The 20,812-nt window shown below is 39.2% G+C and overlaps 2 protein-coding genes across 3 annotated transcripts; one reads left to right on the plus strand and one right to left on the minus strand.

The window, feature by feature from the left end:
* Nucleotides 1-7,052: 7,052 nt before the first annotated feature.
* Nucleotides 7,053-13,358, minus strand: anxa14 (annexin A14). Of its 2 annotated transcripts, none has more exons than XM_062530019.1 (13): nt 13,133-13,358; nt 11,819-11,852; nt 11,482-11,578; nt 11,261-11,349; nt 10,950-11,063; nt 10,200-10,290; nt 9,393-9,472; nt 9,207-9,245; nt 8,611-8,701; nt 8,270-8,377; nt 8,047-8,102; nt 7,800-7,907; nt 7,053-7,266 (listed from the first exon to the last, which is right to left on the minus strand). In XM_062530019.1, exons 2-13 carry the CDS (start codon nt 11,825-11,827, stop codon nt 7,207-7,209), a joined length of 942 nt encoding a protein of 313 aa, XP_062386003.1. In that variant the 5' UTR covers nt 11,828-11,852; nt 13,133-13,358; the 3' UTR covers nt 7,053-7,206. The 2 variants fall into 2 exon arrangements, with proteins under 2 accessions (XP_062386003.1, XP_062386002.1); XM_062530018.1 differs by lacking the exon at nt 13,133-13,358 and adding an exon at nt 12,175-12,230.
* A 2,221-nt stretch (nt 13,359-15,579) lies between these two features.
* LOC134072899 (uncharacterized) lies at nt 15,580-19,698 on the plus strand. Its single transcript, XM_062529778.1, has 3 exons — nt 15,580-15,772; nt 17,211-17,525; nt 18,310-19,698. The coding sequence occupies exons 1-3, from the start codon at nt 15,728-15,730 to the stop codon at nt 18,961-18,963; spliced, it is 1,014 nt and encodes a 337-aa protein (XP_062385762.1). The 5' UTR covers nt 15,580-15,727; the 3' UTR covers nt 18,964-19,698.
* The last annotated feature ends 1,114 nt before the right edge of the window (nt 19,699-20,812 follow it).

Raw genomic sequence — 20,812 nt, forward strand, 5'->3', positions numbered from 1 at the left:
TAGTGCTGCCCCGTTGGTTCGCCTATTCCACCGTAGCTCCAAGCTGTTAAGTTTCGATTTCATGTTTACAGCACTCTTCGTGTCATGGTAAAATGTAATTTTTGCTACATAGCTTATTTATTGCGTGGGTGATTGAGTTTCCGTAGGTATCCGCTGCCTTAGTTAGTTTGTATAGAAATGAAGTGACACAACAAGAGGGGAACATGGACGTGCAGCAGCAGGCAGTTGGTTTCGTTTCAGCACTGACTCGCGGTCACCAGCTTTCGAAAGGGTCGCGCGCGGTGGGGAGGGGGAGTAGGAAGAGGATTAAGACGTTAGATTGACGATCGAGCTGTGAAATGATGGTATGGGGTGAGGAATTCTATTGGCTGGAGTTTTTCGAGCCCTGCCCGTTCCGCAGATGATTGACGTGTTTAATTTCCATTTCAGTGCTTCCAACTTAGTGGCTATAAGTGGGTTAGGAATAGGATTTCAAGTGATTTTGCAAAAATGGCCAAAAAAGCTCATTCCATACCCTACCTTTAAGAGTTGATAGACAGAAGAGTCACCTGCATGTTGACTTTTCTCACAATAGTTTGCATGGGGCCAATAACACTGCAATAATGTCTGACCAAGAAGTCAATATATCTAGATATCTGATTATTTGGTTGTGCAAAGACTTGTTAGTTACAGTAGAAACTAGTCCTGTAAACCTTACTTGTTGAACTGCAAAGGGCTACACTGGTGAGCAAAGTTAATTAGGGTGTCATGTCGAACTATCCTGGGCCACGTTTGCAGGCTGGAGTCAGGTGTGAAGAAGAAAACATGATTCTGAAATGTGCTTTAAATGGTTAGATATTTGGAGAAGCATAGCATTTGGAGAACTTCATGCTTTATGAGTAGGCTACATTACTTCCATACTGGTGCTTAGGTCTGTGTGATGCTTGCCTGGCTGCATGGTTAACCAAAATATTACCCTATTCAGTATCACTTCAACAGACATGTGCTCCTCAGATATGACAATAGCTGCAAGTATGGTTGTCAGTCATAGTCTTGTCCACCATGGTCTTGTTTCTGTTGTGATTTCTAATGGGCAACATTACAGCAGCACACCAATTTAGCTCTTAATAAAATCGGGGTTTTGTCTTCTGAGTAGTTAGAAAAGAGGGCCAGTAATATAGGTCAGGTCTTCATGATTTTCAACGTGATTTTCATTGAAAAGTGGACTGAAGGTGTTAAGGATATGATTTACATAAACCTGTTAACACCTTACAGTACATTTATTCATAGACTGCTTAAAAATATGTTTTTAGCTATCTAGTGTATAATTTCAGAGATCAGCAGTGAGTATGGAATGGCTTTCATGATATCTCAAAACTATTGCTAACTAATGGGCAGGCAACAAAAGGAACAGAGTAACTCAAATGTTCTATTATCTTATTTGACTCTTTTATACAAAACAGTCTGCTCTGTTATCACACAGGTGTCTGAAGCAACATGGACGCTGTTCTGAGATATGTAAGTCATTGTGTCATTCACACTAGTCACACTTTCGCAAACACAACAAAAGAGGTCAAGTAGATTAGTCATAGTCGCTTTCACAGTCACATTCCTTTGAAGTCAATTGAAAAGACCTTTGGAGGAAGTAAACAGGAACTCAGTGAACTTCCTTACTAGTACCATTTGGCACTCAAGCTGCACAAAATAAAACTATAAAATAATTAGGCCATCATAACTCATAAAGCATTATGGAGGAAGTTGGGATTGTATTGGTGAGTTTGACAGAGTGGGAAAAGAACAAAAAATTTGACGTTCCAGAATATGTATACTCTTTAAAATCATTGCCTTTCAAAAGTCTACTTTTCAAAAAAGATTACTTTCAATAATAATAACAATAGCCTAACAGATACTGTAGGTCATGAATATCAAACCCAGGCCCAGAATGCACATCTGATTTTAAATTTGAACTCAAATGTCAAGTAGGTGTTGTAATAGCACTCAACATGTGCTTTTCTCTGTATCATACCTTTTACTGTAAATAAATGTAAAAATAAATTAATCTAATGACTGAAAAATGTGAAAAAGGTTTTTTTTTTATAAAAAAAACTGAAAGAAGTAGTAAAACAATGTGAGGCTACTCCTTTCTTGCATTACTTTTCTGTATTCAATTAGCAAGGGTTGTGACTGGTCAGAAAAAAGTCCCCTGACAACCATTTTATGTCAACTATGAACTGAATAATTAGCTCTACATTCAAATCAAGAAATGGAGAGGAATAACCACGTTATTCTAGCATACACACTGTTTTTTTAGCCCATCATATTAAGCTACTGATTAAAACTGGTGTATTTCTCTATCTCTCTCTCTCCATGTGTGTGTGTGTAGTGCAAAACTCTCTCTCTCTCTCTCTCTCTCTCTCTGTATAGTGCAAAGCAATAGAGAACAATGTCAACATTCATATTCAGTTCATCCATGTCCTAAGACATAGATGGCGCACCTGAGGTGGCTTATATTTACTGCCGATATATGCCCATGAGGGCCCCGGTGCCTACCTGTTGCCAAGCAGAGTACTGCCCCGTAAAGAAGGGACCGGGCACAGCTAATGGACCTATACCAACTAGCTTGGGGGAGACAGGGGTGGGAGGTTCTTGGCACTGCTTAATCCTGTTGCCCTGCATGTATGTTTAACTATCATCACAAGACTTTGCCCCACATGATATGTATTTGCATGTATGTCTGTATCTGCCATGTTTAATACAAATAATCCATTACCACAGTAAATAGTAAGTTTGTATACTGTATGTGAAATGACATTCATTAGAGACGCATAGTAATAAGATTAATCTGTCAGATAGAAGAACAACAGTTCTTTAGTCTAGTTTAGACAACACTTAGTTTGTATCAAAAACTCTTTTAAACACTTTTAAAACTTGCCCAATCCAACTAAAATGTCCTTCCAATCCAATTAAAATTGCCTTCCAACCATGCACACTGTTGAAGATGTTTTGTTTATTGTGGAAAATGGACCCAGATCTATTGCCGGCTCTGGAGACAGACCATTTGAAACTGAACAAAATTCAGAGCTCTTCTGTACTTTGCACCCACACACCCCTTCTTCCAAATTCATTGGCAAGTTTCCATCCTGATTCCAAAGAAATACAGTACTATCATAATGAACAGCAGTTTTAGTTTTATGCCACTTAGGCGTGCCACTCCCATCAAACTGTTTCCTGTGCAAGATTAAAGGAATATATGTTTGGACTACACTTTCATCTACTTTCAGGATTTAGAAATATGGCATAATTTTTTCACATGATGATTTTAATAGCTGTGTAACAGGTTAGGTTCACTGTTGCTAGCCAACACTATAGTTGAGCCAAAATAAACATATTCTCTCCAGTCTAGGCAACTGGCAAAGATATGATTGCTCTACCCACAACCTTTCTTAGAAGTCCATTTACTAACCTTCTTCTAACCCCCCTAAAAGATAACACATTCCGTTTCAGTTTTGATTATACCAATAAGTTTCGTTTTCATCAAAATGGTATACCTACCACCTTGGGGCCACAACTCATGTTGCACAACTAATCTCACTTACTGTATCTGTTACTGCAGATTCCTCAGAGCAGAACATATTCAGCAAATTGTCAAAACTTCATCATTAAACATTATTCCTGGTTTAAAAATGCAGATAGTTGTTTCATCTCAAGTGACCAATTCTACTCTCCAGACAGCATCCCAGTACAAATACTACTACAGCAATTTCCATCCATTAAGGATTTAGCTAATGTCATTTACCTCATTTATTCATTGTAACTTAATATGTCCTTTATATTAAAGGGCCACGGTCCCCTGAGCAATTTGGGGTTAATTGTCTCGCTCAAGGACACAACAGTGGAAGACAGGTATCAGACTACTGCATGGTAGCCCAGGTCTGTAACCACTACAGAAATGTAGTGGTTACAGACATTAGCCACATTGTGTATAAACTGCAGCACAGTGTTTTATGCAAGTTTAAACAAACAAACAAACAAACAAAAGAAAACATATCAACTGCCCTCATGTATTAACCTCATAGCTGAAGACATTTAGCAAAGTCAATGTTAGCTGCAGCTAATAGTTGGGAAATTATAGTACACTACGACCGCCCAAGTTTAATGCAATCTGTAAAAATGCTTACTTTATTAACTGATGGGGCCAGATTACACACACACACACACACACACACACACACACACACACACACACACACACACACACACACACACACAGTACAGAATAGTGAACGCATTAGATCCATCTATAGTCAGCAGCATCATCATTACTGTAACTCTGGAAAGCTTTGTGATAATAAGTCTATAGTGAACAAATATTGGTTCTCCTTATCTTCATGCCAGGCCTTGCATAATATCCTCAAACATCCTCCTCTTCGCCTTTACGGTTAAGGGAGAACTTGTTATGATGGACATTTAGTGAGATGAAATCTGGATTTTAATCAAAGGAAATCAGCAAGGGTGCCATCGTGTCTTTATTAGTAATACTGAGCACACACACAACAGGTCATACCCTTGCCGTTTGTCATGCCGTGTGGTGTCTAATTGAAGAAACTTAATTTGTGCCTGCACCTGAAGTTTAGAAATTCATTATGGAAGTGCTTAGATTATGATACTAACACTCTCTGGTGTTTTAAGGGAGAAACACGGGGCAAATACAGCAATCATGGAAGTAAATGTCTATGTTTGCATGGCACAAGAGGGTGGTAAGTGACTTCGAGTTGAGTTTTCTCAGGGGACTCCCCCCATAAATAATAATAATAAAAAAACATCAGGGTGGCATGACATCAAGATGGGGTTCGATATAAAAGCCGAAATTGCCGAAAGCCACCGCAGATCACACAGAAAAAGAGAGGGAGTTTGGTACACGCCCATCCTCTACAGCTCAGAACGCCCTGAAGAATTCTGCTGTATCTAGGCTACCATCTGACCATCGATCTCAGCATGAAACTCCTGTCTGTCTGCAGCATGGCTCTCTTGTGGCATACAATGACTCAGGTACCTTTGCAGTAGAATGATAGCTCAATTTAATGAGGAAAACACATTTGCATTTTAATGATTGTATTTGTAATTGTATGTGTGAGTGTGTGTGTGTGTGTGTGTGTGTGTGTGAGAGAGAGAGAGAGAGCGAGAGAGAGAGAGAGAGAGAGAGAGAGAGAGAGAGAGAGAGAGAGAGAGAGAGAGAGAGAGAGAGAGAGAGAGAGACGTTCTCCTAGGATATTTTTTCATAAAGGCACGTTTCTTTTTGGAATATTCCTCTTCCACTCAAACATTTTCTCTGACTACTATTCCTCCAAAATGTCCTAGTCTATCAAAACCATCCTTTCGTATTGTAATCATAATGTATTAATGTATTACCAACTATTCTGTCTAATTCCAGTCCTTCAGTGAGTCTGCCCTGCTATAAAATCATTTTAAGATTACATCGATGAAAATCTGTATCTGTATCAGGCCTTTTACTGTAAACCAATTACTGTTAACTGGGCCAATCAACTAACATTAGCTTCTGGAAAATGGACCCAGATCTAGTGTAGGCTACTTTGTAGACTGGCCATTAAACTGAACTCGGATATCATCAATATTCTGAGTACCCACATGCCTCTTCCTCCTAATTGACTGGCAAAGGCCCATCCTGATTCCAAAGAAATACTCTCATAACGAAAAACGTTTTTTTTATTTTTATGCTACTTAGGCGTGTCACTTCCACCACATTGCTTCCTGTTCAAATTTTGTCAAGGTTAAAGGATTAGATGGTCAGACTATCATCTATTTTCAGGGTAGTGAAAATATCCAAGTTTCAAGAGGCTAGAATGTATTGAAAGTTAGCTATGCAATTATTCCATGTTTAACAACTCTTTTGTTGCTTTTAATTACAGTCTACAGACACCACAGCAACAAATGAAACAGTGAACACTGCATTACCAACAACCACCACAGAGGGAGCACTGACACCAACTACAGTGACAGTTACAGGCAGCATTGCAGTCACCACAGCTGTACAGAAAACAGAGTCAACACCTATGCGCACACTAACTAACAAAGTGGTTATGGAGAATACCACCTTAAGTGAGCCTGCAGAAAATACAACCCTGGCAAATGACACAACTCCAGCTGAAATATCAGTCAAAGGGACAGCTCAGAGAGTGGCAATGAAAAGCACCGATGATACAGCAATGACTACCATGGCAGATATGACCGTCACAACTGGAGCTACAACAACCACAACAACTATTACAGCTACACCAGTGATGACAATTACGGTAGTCACTGGAGAACAGAGTAACTACACCACAGCAACCACCACAGCAAATACTACCATGGCCGATATCGATATGACAGTCACAACCAGAGCTACAACAAACACTATAAATACAGCTACACCAGACAACCCTGGCCATAATATGACAACCATGGCAGTCACTGGTGAACAGACTAACTACACCACCACAACAACCACCACAGCAGAAACCACAAGCGAGCCTGTAAAAAATACTACAACCCTGGACAATGACAAGGCCCCAGCTGAAGCAAAAACAGCAGCCAAAAGCTTGACAAACATTACAGCCACGCGGAGCACACCAACAAAAGAGGACAACACCTCCTCTATTGCAAAGGCAACCAGTGAAAAAACCACAGCGCCAGAAACCACCACATCCACAACCATGACCACATCCAAGACAACTAAACTGAGCACATTGCCCTGCCTCACTGCGGGCACCACTGGTATCTCTGCCAGCTTGCTGAGCTGCGTGTTGCCCATGGTGGTGCCTCTCATGTTGGGGTAAAAGCTGCCCTCATGTGGCCTGAAAACGCATCCAGCACTGTTTGATTGACATCAGCCAGTGAACAGTGGGGTTATTATGTGAGTTCGCCTAGACTGTAGGTGGGTCTACCACAACAGATTTTCTAATCCTTATGAATGAAAGTGTCAATTATGTTGTTGAATATGTTGAACCATATAGTATTTTTTACAGCTTGCACTACAATGTGAAATGAAAAGTGAAAAATTAAGTTTTCAACAGTAAAAAGAAAAGAAGTCCAAATAATCTTTATTAGTAGCATATTTTTTCTCCCGTCTTTTCTCACATGTTCATCTTGGTAGACTTGTATGAGTGAGAGTTTCATCAGGGATAATGAGCAGTGTAACGTCCTCACGGTGTCCTCTCCCCCTTTCAGCTAGTCTTCTGCTCGACACAGTGCCAGCAGTGCATTTTGAAAGTCCCCTTTGAATTGATTCTGCTCAAAGAAACAATATCATATCATATATTATAATAATCAGATAGTGACAAACAAATGCATAACAATAGTACATCACTGTGGTATTGCAAGCTTGCTTTGAGACTATTTACGAATTGTGAAATGCATTTTGTTACATTCATAGATAGATTGTGTATTGAGTATGTCTGTTAGTGATAGTGAGTTATCTGTGTAAAAGGTATGAGTCTGAAATATTAATGCGTCAACTGAGTAATGTTTTTTTTAAGCTACAGTATTACACTGATTTACGTAAACAGATGTTGTGTATTTGAATTTGAGCTTCCTTGTTAGCGTGAGGTGTCTGTGTGTGTCAGTGTGTGTGTGTGTGTGTGTGTGTGTGTGTGTGTGTGTGTGTGTGTGTGTGTGTGTGTGTGTGTGTCAGTGTGTGTGTGTGTGTGTGTGTGTGTGTGTGTGTGTGTGTGTGTGTGTGTGTGTGTGTGTGTGTGTCAGTGTGTGTGTGTGTGTGTGTGTGTGTGTGTGTGTGTGTGTGTGTGTGTGTGTGTGTGGTATACCTGTAAAGTGGAATAGAGGGAGGTGCCTGTCTCTCTCAGGTATGCTACCCTCACCACCAGGAGATCCTCCTCACAGTGTGACACCAGCACCCCCTGAACCACGCCTCCCTTAGGGAACAGACACACAATCACACACTTGATGATAACACAGAAGACACGTGTGTAACCTGTTATCTGTAACACGCGCCGTAAGCTTTACAGGTGAAAGATGGGGGTTGGGGTTTAGGGGGGGCGTGGAGTGGTGTACCTTCATGCTTTGCAGTCGTTTAGCCAGGTAGGCAGCTGGGTTTTGTATGCACTGCACTGTAGAGCAACAACCAGAAGAGACATAATTAAAAGAAAACGCTTGCACCGTAAATCTCTCTCTCTCTCTCTCTCTCTCTCTCACTCTCTCACTCTCTCACTCTCTCACTCTCTCACTCTCTCACTCTCTCACTCTCACTCTCACACTCTCACTCTCACACTCTCACCAAGTGTTGTCAAGCCCAGCTTCAGGTCTCCAGACAGAAACCCTCCAAAACGTTTCTCCAGAGCCTCATCCACTGGTTGCTCAATATCTGCTTCCAGTCTGGTCAGCACTAAGTCACATTATAGTTCAGAGAAATCAGAGTTTCATTGAGTTTTTACTGAGGAAAGAAGTCCCTCAAAATGTTTCTAATCCTCTCCATTGCCTGCAACATTACTGTACAACACCACAGCTCGACCTATCACATCATCATTGTGCCAACTTATGTCTAGTACAGTATGTCAAAAGGTTGACGGAAGTGGAAGTTGAAACAGATCCACAAAAAAATCAATAAGCAAGGAATACCTTTGTTAAGATGGTCTGGGTGTCTGGTCGTTAGGGTGCTGATCCAAGGGGTGGCATTTGCCTTCTCACCCTTCAGTTCTTCAGAAAGGCGCTGTGGTGGTGTACAGAAACACGCATGAATACATACAGATACAATACAAACAGTCAAAAATAAATAGCTTCCAAAGTATCATGTGTTCATATTATTATCTCATTACCAAATAGTTTTCTTAAGTAGTAAAATGTCCCGTTATACAGAGCCATTATGTCACGTTAAAGGCTCTGTAACAATGCTTTGGCTTGGTTTACACAATAACTGATTCCATACACTGCATCATATTGGCCTTAATGACCGCAGCTCTTCAGAGAACATCTCCTCTCATAGCACTACTTACAACTAGTCTTGCTTATCCTACGGACAATTGCACTCATTGATGCACTTATTGTGGTTGCTGTTTATTGTTGTAAAATCTGTTGTTAGAATTGCTATTAAAAGCTTAAAAATGTTTTTACCATGTTGTAAGTCGCTTTGGTTAAAAAGCGTCATTCAAATTAAATGTAATGTAGTGTAATGTAATGGCAATAAAAAAAAAAAAAAGAAATCCTCATTTTCTCACATCAATGTCCTGCTCAACTGATCCTGGTACAGTCTCCTTCTGCAACAACAACAACAACAAAAAATAAAACACAGAAATAGCGAAAGCAAGCTCAGGTGTTCTGTAGCCTATGCCCGGCGTTAACACGGCAAACCATCACCCACAACACCACGGTGAAAAACCTTTAAAACGTCCCTTCCGCTGTACCTTGAGCAATGCGAGAAGTAACTTGGTGAAGTCTCCACTGGTCTCACCAACCAAGTCGTTCTCCAGATCTTTCTTGTACACTGTGAAGATAAGGAGCAATGGCATGCATATCAGATAACACAGCCAGTCAGGCTGGATATTAGACTGTTCTCTGATTTAATCTAGATTTTTTTTTTTAAATCTTGTAAATAAAGGGTTGTAAGTAGAACTTTTAAATATTTGTAAAGGTGTTCTAAGAATGAAAGCAAACCCTTTGTTTCTGAGTGTAGACAGTAGTCGACATAAAAACTAATGGAGGGAGGCACTGAGGTGCTGCTCTACTGACTACAGTGGCACTTGTACCATGTTCACACCCAAATGCCCACAGGGACCCCAGTTCAAGTGTGTGTCTGTGTGGGCTGTGTGTGTGTGACTGTGTGTGTGTGTGTGTGTGTGTGTGTGTGTGTGTGTGTGTGTGTGTGTGTGTGTGTGTGTGTGTGTGTGTGTGTGTGTGTGTGTGTGTGTGTGTGTCAATATGGGGGACACACTGTAGAAATGGACTAGCCCACACTCGCTCTTACACACACACACACACACACACACACACACACACACACACAAACACACACACACACAAACACACACATGCAGGGTATCAGTGTCTTAGTCAGACGGCCTACTAAAAAATGCCCTCGCAAAAACACCCACTACCCACATAGATCCCAGTCATCCCACCCCATCTTTCTCTCTCCCACCCACTTCTTGTCAATATCCTCACTGTCCTATCATAATAAGGGCAACAAAAAAACTTCTAGTGGAGCCACTCACTGTCGTTATAAGCCTGAGTGATGCCTCTCAGCTGCATGGCCGATCTTGTGCACAATACCTCTAGTAGGGTCTCCTCATCTGTGCCCAGTCCCTGAGGTCACACACATACAGACTTTCAGCTCAGGGGGTTATATCATAGAACAAACACCATATCATCATTTGGGCTTTGATGGTTCAGGAAAGAATCTATGCAAGTGATTCACTAAATTAAGGAGGACTTACATTTCTATGTCTGCTAAGACCAAAAAAACCTAGTACTGGCATTGCATAGCCACAAGGCAAGGTGAACAAAAAAGAATGAATAGCCCCACATGTCAGTCTTTATCACAGTGACTGTTGCTGTAGGCTATCTGTATCTCTCATACTTAAGAGAAAGCCTATGTCAGTGCTATGCTAATAACACACCTCTGTCACCCACACAGCAATAAAAAAGATGATGACTGTAAACAAATGTGTTCTTAAAGGTATAGTCCACAATTTTGACTATGCCATCCTGTCTGCTTATCTGATATAGACCCTTTCAACTGCATGAAAAACAGGTTTGTTCCTGAAGTGTTTCAAGTGGCACAGAAAACAAACATTGAGCTAATGGCAACTCAGGGACAAAAAAAGAAAAACAAGTTTTGCATTTTAAAGAGCATACGCTAAGTGTCTGTGTTGACTTTGAATCGTTCAACTGGAAATCCTCTGGGAACAGATTGAAACGGTCTACAAGGCTTTGAGTGCATAATGCCTCTCTGAATATCTCACTTTCATGGCCTGGTAAAGACGCTGGGCGTCAAATTCATCTGGGGTCAGCAGGAGGTCCAACATCAACCGTTCCAGGTCCCCAGACAGTGCCTTCTTCAGGTCCGCAGTCAGCTCCTGCCACACACACAAGCACATACACAGAGAGATAGAAAGAGGAGAGAGAGAGAGAGAGAGAGAGAGAGAGAGACTCATTGATCCACTGAACCAATTCATAGGATAGGTTGCTCAAACTTCACTCTATCTGATGCAGACAGAGTGATCTGGGACTGGTCCGCTGATGTATCGATGACAAGATATCTTTTGAATGCTACCTTGCTTGTGGCTGAGATGTAGGCTTGGGCTAGACTCTGCCTTTGGGCGTTGTCTCGGTTCGTCATGATTTTCACCAGGGTCTTCACATCTATTCAGTATTCACAAACCCACAGATTAGCATCCATATCAAATGTAAATTGAATTTCGCATCAGAATGATGACACTTATTTAAGAAAAATATAGCGCACGGACTGAATGGCCAATGAGTAAATAGGAGCACCTTTCTGCTGGCAGGCAGTCTGGATGTCTTCTACGTCTATCTCTGGACGGAAGTTGGAGAAGGGGCGGACAGAGCCAAGGGTTCCCCACCACATCTCCTGGGGGTTTAGGGGAAAGGAGGGCAGGCAGAGAAAAGGATACCAGCCTCACTGACTTTTGTTTTCACATACTGTCATAATGTACACATCAACTCTATTCTGTTGTATTTTTAAAAAAAAAAAAACAAATATTGCATTGATCTTTTACATTACTTAGGCCACATAATAGGCTACTACGACTACAAAGCATACTCAATTATGGCATGATAACATGCATAGCATTCATGGTCTGTACTGTACCGTTTCCATTTTGTATTCCTTCCTATGTTGGCGTCTGAAGATATACAATGAAACAGAAAAAGACATTCCTACAGTATAACAACCTCTCACCATTCAACAATGATTACTTCTGAGAATCAATGAAGTGACACAGAGACTGATTTTAAACTGCTGGTCATAAAACAGAAGGGATTTATTTCTACATTGATGAAAAAGCTTGAGTAAGAAATATGCTAAATAACAAGCACTGAAAGTGAGATCAATAAACAGATTTTCTAAATGAAATACCCTTTTCACTGAATATTCTGTGGAAAATGTACCCTATGAAATCCATAAATGCTGTCAAACAGAGTAGGAATGAGTGTGTGATGACATACCTGTGCTGGATAGAGGGAGTGCTCTGTCTGAGCTGAGGAATGACATTCTGTGTCTCTCATCTTGATAAGTTCTTCCCCTCCCTCCACCGCCAACACACACACACACACACACACACACACACTGTGTGTGTGTCACACTTCTACTCAAATTTGTTTGTTGTTTGTTGTTTTACATAAATGTTGCTTTTATAATGTTGTCAAACTACTGAATATGGGTTACACTTTACTTAAATGACCCGTATATACAAGAGTGGCATGATACTGACATGAACTTGTCATAAACATTATAAACGTTCAGTTTTTGTCATGACAAGTTAGAGTTAGGGTTCACATGTCATGTCATGGCAGTGTCATGTCACTCTTATACAGATCATAGTGCCCTCAAGTAAAGTGTTGCCCTTTATGAGATTCATTGTATTATTTCATTTTATGTTTCTCACTCTCACTGTATCGTTCACCCTTCTCTTCACCTCCACTGTCTCCCACGCAATGCCCTTCTGCTGAACTCCCTTCTTTCCTTGTAGCGCTGCTCTCTCCCTCTCTGACTTATTCAATGGACTAACAGGACTTAAAACATTTACATTTACATCTCTTTCAGTAACTTCACCATGGTTGACACTAACATGCATTTACTGCACAATTTCCTTTATGTGGTAACACCAAGAGACATTTCCTGTGATGGTGATTAAACAAATCACTGTGATGTGTTAAACATCGTATTATGTGCTACTCTTATTACATGCTGTTTGAGGTGGTTCAACCACTATAGGCACCATTTAGATGAGAAGTGTGATAAAAACCCACGACACTACATACCTGCTGCCTCCTCAACTGAAGCAAAACCCACAATGCCCAGAGTAGAGTTTAAAATATCACATCGCATACCCATGACAGACACAAATAACAAATGTAAAAAATATTGAGAAAATATGGGCACAAAGAATATTTATACACTTACCATAAATCCAGCTGCTGAGTCTGATTCACAATCTCAATTCCATACAGTATATTTCCTTCCCCAAAAAGATGTTATCATTATTCCTTTAGTTTCTTCAGTAAATGGTGAACACAATGTAAAACCTTCCCAAGGTCTCCCCAAAAAACTAGAAAAACAGGAGCAAAAGAGGAGGTTTTTTTCACAGAAGGAATCCAACACCACTTATCAGCTTAAATATCCATTCAGCATCTCTCACTCTGAGGAATACTAGAAACTACAGAAGAAAGAGAAACCCCATTTGTAGCAGGGAAATGTTGTTTTAAGTATTAATTTGATATTAAATCGAAAAGCAATTAGATGTGTCCTTTACTTCACAGTAAAACTGTAAAACTAATATAAACTACAGCAATTGATGCTTACTGCACTAAACAAGGCAAGTACTGTAAGTATGAATTTGAAGAATCCTGTTGACTTGGTTGTTGTGACTAAGCACAGCCAAAGATGAAATATGAGCAGTGAGGACGAATGTGGTTACAGTCAACAAACCAAGTGCCAGGCCCAGAAACCCCAGCATTGTTTCACCAACCTCACTATACTTAAATATACATACAGTGCTGTATATCAACCGATACAGGGGGTGAAATGCCTCTACAGTTAACTGGATAGACCTAAACAATAGGAGCTATGAAATAGCTTACCGTGAGCTTTAGGGGGAACACACAAACCATCCTCCTTCTACACCAATTCCTTTACATTGTTAACTGGTCATTTTCTAAAGTTATTTAGCTGTCAGTATCTTGTACAACACCTGATTGCAAAATATAAGACCATGAAATATGTAAAAAAAAAATATGTTTCCACTCCTTCACTTTTCAAATAATTCCATTCACACCAATGCTAAAAACAGCTGGAGAGGAGTGTCGCAAACCCCTCTAGCAAACAGGTGGCCAATCAGAAACATACTGTACGAGGGAACAACATTGGCCTGTCAATCACAATGCAAAAATGCTCCCTTGATCAAGTTTTCCCTTGATTAGCCTACATGCAACAGTGAATCTGGAGTCTTCAGAGATAATCATTGTCAGTGATAAAACCTCTATTTCATGTAAATGAAAGGACAAACCTCATTGAAATAAATGCATTTTTTCCTGTAAACGGGGGCTTAGAATTACGGAAGTGTATTAAGGGCCACATGTAGATTTTTTAAATTCAGAGAAAAAAAATCTCTACGTTTTTGGGAATAAAAGACAAACATTTCAACAAAGTCAGAAATAAGATTTTTGAGATAAAAGTCCAAATGTTTGAGAAAATTATTTCTCAAAAATGTTGAGATTTTCACAAATATTTTCTCTCATGTGGCCCTAATACACTTACAGTAAGCTACAGCTTTTTTGTTGCAGACCAAAGCATGCTCAGATGATGTGATTGACGAGGCACTGTGGCTGATCTGTCCATCACTGTACAAAGCCCAATTTGAGTGGTCCGAGCAGCTCTGGTTCGTGTATGAACTCTACAATGGAATAATTCCAGACTGAAAAAAGATAATTCCAACTTTGAAAATCCCAACCTCCAGGATGTGAGGGTCTCCACGCAAAAGACTCTGTCTTTTCTTTGGCCTACGCCAAAGACTCTTTCTATTATATTCATACTATTCTTCTAGATTGCCACAAGCCCTTAATGATAAATATTGTTAACTTTCTTTTAAATTCAAATAAATACTGTAAACCTTGTTTAATGCTTCCTGAGTCTTTCTGATAGAGCTAATTTTACACTGTACATTCCTTGAGAGGTTTTTGATTTTGGCTCTTAGAATCAACAGAGAGGAAAGAGGAAGGAGCCACCTGAGAGATACAGTATATGCTATGGTGTGATTAAAAATATTTTAATTGAGTTTGAAAAGTCTTGATTTATGTTTTATAATGGTATTGAATGTAACTGTATTTAAATTGCTCATATTTCTTTTTTTAAATATGTAATCTAGAATACATGTATTCAGTTACTTTCCTAACACTGCCCATGAGCAATCCAGGAGGAAGTCATTGAAGGACTTATTCTCTGACCTTGAGTACTCATTTATTTGCAATCAACTGATGTAAAAGCCAGTTGTTTACCTAAGCACCATATTTTGCCGCTGAAGTACTACTAGGCTCTGTGATGTGCCGCCATGTTCATGGCTAAAAGGGTGAAGTCTTAAAAGCAGCTTGGAAGCCTGCCACAGGTAATGGCAACCAAGAAGAGCCAGGAAAGTAAACCAGGAAAGCGCTTTTGTGTTGAGGTCAGTGTGACCGCTCATGTTTCACAAAACATCTTTGTGCAAACTTTGGCAAATATGTATCTGGAGGCTAATATTTAATTCACCAGGAAGTCTTAGGAGGAAATCGCTAATCACATACCTAAGGCAAAGTCAAAGTCATGTTGTATATAAAGGCAATTACATTTCACAGCCTTACAACATTACAGCATCACATCACACACTGTAAAAGTGGGACAGCGAGGCAAACAGGAGGCGACAATCTTGCCCTCTATTCCAGAACACTCTCAGGAGCCAGGACTTATAAGGATTATTGACTTGAGGCTCTACAGTCTTTAGCCACAACCTCCATCTCAACCTCCATCATGAAACTTCTGCTTGTGTGCTATGTGGCTTTCTCTCTGGCTCAGGTACTTTTTATTACTTCACCTTTGACATTGTATTCAATGCGCTGCTATGCTATTGTCATGGTGTTGATTGACTGGCATACTCAATATCAGAACTTCTCTATCTACTCTGCTTATACTATGTCACAATTCACAAGTATGACATAATTCAGCAAAAACAAAGTGTGATGATGATTGGCATTAACACAGTGAGATGTTTGAGATTTCATGAGTTGATGACTTGATACCACATTCTGTCATGGTGCAATTTGGCCGTGAGAAAAGGAGAGAGGTACTAGAGCTTTCAAATTAACTGATTAATTTCTATCAATTCATTTTAGAACAATTAACTGATTTAAAAAAAAAAAAAGCAGATTAATCGATTGTGACCTTTGACCCAGAGCCAGTAACCATTAAACTGTAAAATGAAGGAGAAAGAAGAGAATGTGCTGCCTAGATCGTTGATTGGAACATTTACTTTAAAAAAGAAATGCCTGATGGTGCCGACAGATTATATCATCAATTAGATTCACTTTTTTCATCGATTGACAGCCCTAATTTTGACAGAAGGAAATTTTTATATTTCTTGCTGTTTCTCCTGTGGTAAAATGTTAAAATAATCCATAAAACCTTATCCGTGGGTCAATTGCTTTGAGCAAACACTTAAAAAAGTCTCCAACAGCTACAAAACATTTAAAGCATATGCACAAAAGCAAATCTTTTCTTCAAACAACACAATTTGTGGTCAAATCTGTGTATCCATTCAATCAATCATCACACAATAGACAACAAAATGGAAAACACAGTTTTCAATGTGAGGAGCCTCAGCCTTGTTTTTCTCTAATTGCTGTGTCTGATTTTTCTTGGTAGTTTTCATAGTATCAGTAGCTGTAACAAGACAAACAAGCCAAGTTTATCACAGCATGAATTGTATTCATTGCAGCCCATGATGTAATTGACATAAGATTACAGTAAACATCTGTGAATAGGTGTTTTCCATTTACTTTCTGCCCAATAGAGTTTGGAGTTTTTCAATTTAATTGTTAATGTTAAATGTTTGAACAAGTTAAGAAAACATGTGAAACCATAAGTTATTTGTTTAATTATAGATTCTTTTTTGTAGTAGATGTCATTGTTTTATGTTACACTTTTTTATCACTTTATTGGTTTATGTCAGCCTGTTATCAGTCTTTCATTTTGCCTTCATGCCTTTCACGTCTTTCATGATTTTGGTTTATCAAAATCTTTGTTTGATTGGTTGTTGACTCCTGTTACTCTCTTTGTTAATACGTCCTAATATATTGTTTCACTTCGTCACATTTTTTAAATTAACATGACAGATTTGCAGTTTCACAATAATAATGCATAATTTAGGGTGTATCAGGTAAATCCGACAATAAACCCATTTGATTTCCTATATGATCCAGTACCCTTTAATGAAAGCATTTTTCTCTGTTATTAGATGACCACCATGGCCTCAACCAACACAACTACCATCACAAGTGCGGCTACAGCAACAAAAAACAACACAGTCACCATGAAGCCCACAGAAGCAACAACGACAAACACCATCCCTGTGACAACCACAACAACAACAACTATAACAACCACTACAGCTAAACCCACAGTAACAACAACCAATGTTACCACTAAAGTTAAACCTACAGCAACAAACAATACTGTGGTCACATCTACAACAACAACAACAACAACCATGCCAATCACCACAGCTAATCCTAAATCCAACACCACAAGCTCAACTACAGCAACTACCATGGCAAGTACTACAACTGTAGCAACTGCAAGAAACACAACTACCACTGACAAACCCACAAAAACAACAACTAAAACCACCATCCTAGGTGAACCAAAAACCACCTTGAAGCCCAAAGGAAAGACAACGGCAAACACCACCCCAGTCACAACCACAACAACAACAACAACTACCACTGTTAACTGGTCATTTTCTAAAGTTATTTAGCTGTCAGTATCTTGTACAACACCTGATTGCAAAATATAAGACCATGAAATATGTAAAAAAAAAATATGTTTCCACTCCTTCACTTTTCAAATAATTCCATTCACACCAATGCTAAAAACAGCTGGAGAGGAGTGTCGCAAACCCCTCTAGCAAACAGGTGGCCAATCAGAAACATACTGTACGAGGGAACAACATTGGCCTGTCAATCACAATGCAAAAATTATAGATTATTTTTTTGTAGTAGATGTCATTGTTTTATGTTACACTTTTTTATCACTTTATTGGTTTATGTCAGCCTGTTATCAGTCTTTCATTTTGCCTTCATGCCTTTCACGTCTTTCATGATTTTGGTTTATCAAAATCTTTGTTTGATTGGTTGTTGACTCCTGTTACTCTCTTTGTTAATACGTCCTAATATATTGTTTCACTTCGTCACATTTTTTAAATTAACATGACAGATTTGCAGTTTCACAATAATAATGCATAATTTAGGGTGTATCAGGTAAATCCGACAATAAACCCATTTGATTTCCTATATGATCCAGTACCCTTTAATGAAAGCATTTTTCTCTGTTATTAGATGACCACCATGGCCTCAACCAACACAACTACCATCACAAGTGCGGCTACAGCAACAAAAAACAACACAGTCACCATGAAGCCCACAGAAGCAACAACGACAAACACCATCCCTGTGACAACCACAACAACAACAACTATAACAACCACTACAGCTAAACCCACAGTAACAACAGCCAATGTTACCACTAAAGTTAAACCTACAGCAACAAACAATACTGTGGTCACATCTACAACAACAACAACAACAACCATGCCAATCACCACAGCTAATCCTAAATCCAACACCACAAGCTCAACTACAGCAACTACCATGGCAAGTACTACAACTGTAGCAACTGCAAGAAACACAACTACCACTGACAAACCCACAAAAACAACAACTAAAACCACCATCCTAGGTGAACCAAAAACCACCTTGAAGCCCAAAGGAAAGACAACGGCAAAAACCACCCCAGTCACAACCACAACAACAACAACAACTACCACTGTTGAACCCACAGCATCAAAAAACACCAAAACAACAACAGCCAAAATTTCAATCAACTCAGCTGGCACCTTGGGGACCAGTGCCACCTTGCTAAACGTCATGCTACCCATAATTCCTCTTCTGTTAAGTTTTGTGTTCAGTTTGCAGTGGGATTTGTTGCCATAGAACGGAGGCTATTTAGGTCATGTTCATGAAAAAGTAATCCATCCATCATTGCATTTACTGTTTGTCAAAATCAACTGCATGTTATTAAAACCCCTTCTTTGCCTTTCTATTTGTTAGCTTAGGTGACTATGTCTGTCTCAGGCTTTTTGAACAAAGACATTGATAAAAGTAAGGCAGTTAAAGTAGTTAATGGTATTACCCAGGGATGAACATTATGCTTTCAGTTATTTATTTCCTGTTAAAATGTTGAATGTAAGGAACAGATGTGCATAAAGAAATTATCAAAAGGAATAGGAAGCCCAGTTTTCGTATTTCTCACTGGTGGGGACTATGGGGAAATACATCAATTTGTGACGTAGCTTGTCTTCAAGAGATGAAATTAAATTAAGACAATAAATAAAGCATATAAAAATGTGTTCTTGGCCTAGATGAGTCTTGTTCGTTATGATTCTCACCAGGGTCTTCACATCTATTCACAAACCCACAGATAGCATCCATATCAAATGTAAATTAAATTTCGCATCAGAATGATCACCGCTATTAAAGAAAAACATGACCAGACTGAATGGTCAAGTACTGAACGATACCTTGGAAACACCAGCGTCAGATACTTCGCTACCAAATGGCACACAATTTATGCCAAACATTTAATGAGTATGAAAACCCACTAAAGAAAGGGTCGGCTTTTTCTTTCCTCTTAGTAACATGCTTTTCCAAGCATTTTTTTCTGGAATTATCAGGGAGGGGAATTACAATGTGCATTATTATGACCATAGCGTAGCAAAGGTTTAGTCAGATTTTGGCATATGAGTACCTGTATTTAAATACCGTTACATAATCATAATAAAACGTGTTTGTCTGCCATGTGGTATTCAGTTACTTCCCAACACTGCCTGTGGACAAGTGAGCTCAAATAGAGCATCACAATCGAGGTAAGTCATTGAAGGACCTGTTCTTTGACCTTGAGTGCTCATGCATTTTGTTATTCTAGTTTCTTCACTAAATGGTGAACAAATGCAAAACTTTCCCAAGGTTGTCCCCCAAAAAACTGGAAGAACAGGAGTAATAGAGGAAGGGTTGGGATGGGAAAAGCCTTGACATGTATTCAGTTACTTCCCAACATGTGGACAAGTGGAACCACATAGAGTATCACAATCCAGGAGGAAGTCTTTGAATGACTTGTTCTCTAGCCTTGAGCACTCATGCATTTCTATTATATTTGTTATATCCTTCCCTAAGAAGAAAACAAACAAAAAGGTTTATTTTAGTTTCTTCACTTAACGGTTAAATAGTCATTCCAATTGAGAAATCCATTTTTGCTAATTTAATCAAGTAAGATAAGCGTTTATATTAGGGGGAAAAGGAAAAAAATCACAAAACGTGAAATTAAACAAACATATTTTCTATCAAACACAATTTTTATTAGTTGAACTGACCTATTTTGTCACAACAGTAAATGTATCCAACAGAATCATCTTAGATCAACGTGAAGCACCTACGTACTGAACCAGTAAGGAAAAGGAACACAACATTTCATTCAATGTGCAAGTGATGTATATGATAAAATCAAGTAAATCCAGAATTGTTTTGTTTTTTTTTCAGTGAAGGCTGTGTGATATTCTGCCATGTTCATGTCCAAAGCGTGGAGTTTAAAACCTGGCAGCCTGCCACAGGTAATGGCAACCAAGAAGAGTGACAGTAAACCAGGAAAGCCCTTTGTGTTGAGGGCAGTCAGTGTGACCGCTCTTGTTTCACAAAACAACTCTGTGCAATCTTTTGGCTAATATGTATCTGGAGGCTAATATTTGATTCACCAGGAAGAATGCTTATAATCACATAAAGCAAAGTC

Source organism: Sardina pilchardus, chromosome 24, assembly GCF_963854185.1.
Source record: "Sardina pilchardus chromosome 24, fSarPil1.1, whole genome shotgun sequence".
Taxonomy (NCBI): Eukaryota; Metazoa; Chordata; class Actinopteri; order Clupeiformes; family Clupeidae; genus Sardina; species Sardina pilchardus.

Bases quoted from the DNA above. Each gene is read 5' to 3' on its own strand.
- anxa14 (XM_062530019.1), bottom strand. The intron at 9,473-10,199 runs GTGAGTGGCTCC...TTATCTTCACAG, and splicing joins CACTCAGGCTTATAACGACA to TGTACAAGAAAGATCTGGAG. The intron at 7,267-7,799 runs GTATACCACACA...TTCTTTGAGCAG, and splicing joins CCCTCTATTCCACTTTACAG to AATCAATTCAAAGGGGACTT.
- LOC134072899 (XM_062529778.1), top strand. From the start codon at position 15,728: ATGAAACTTCTGCTTGTGTGCTATGTGGCTTTCTCTCTGGCTCAG. The intron at 15,773-17,210 runs GTACTTTTTATT...CTCTGTTATTAG, and splicing joins TGGCTTTCTCTCTGGCTCAG to ATGACCACCATGGCCTCAAC. The intron at 17,526-18,309 runs GCAAGTACTACA...CTCTGTTATTAG, and splicing joins CAACTACAGCAACTACCATG to ATGACCACCATGGCCTCAAC.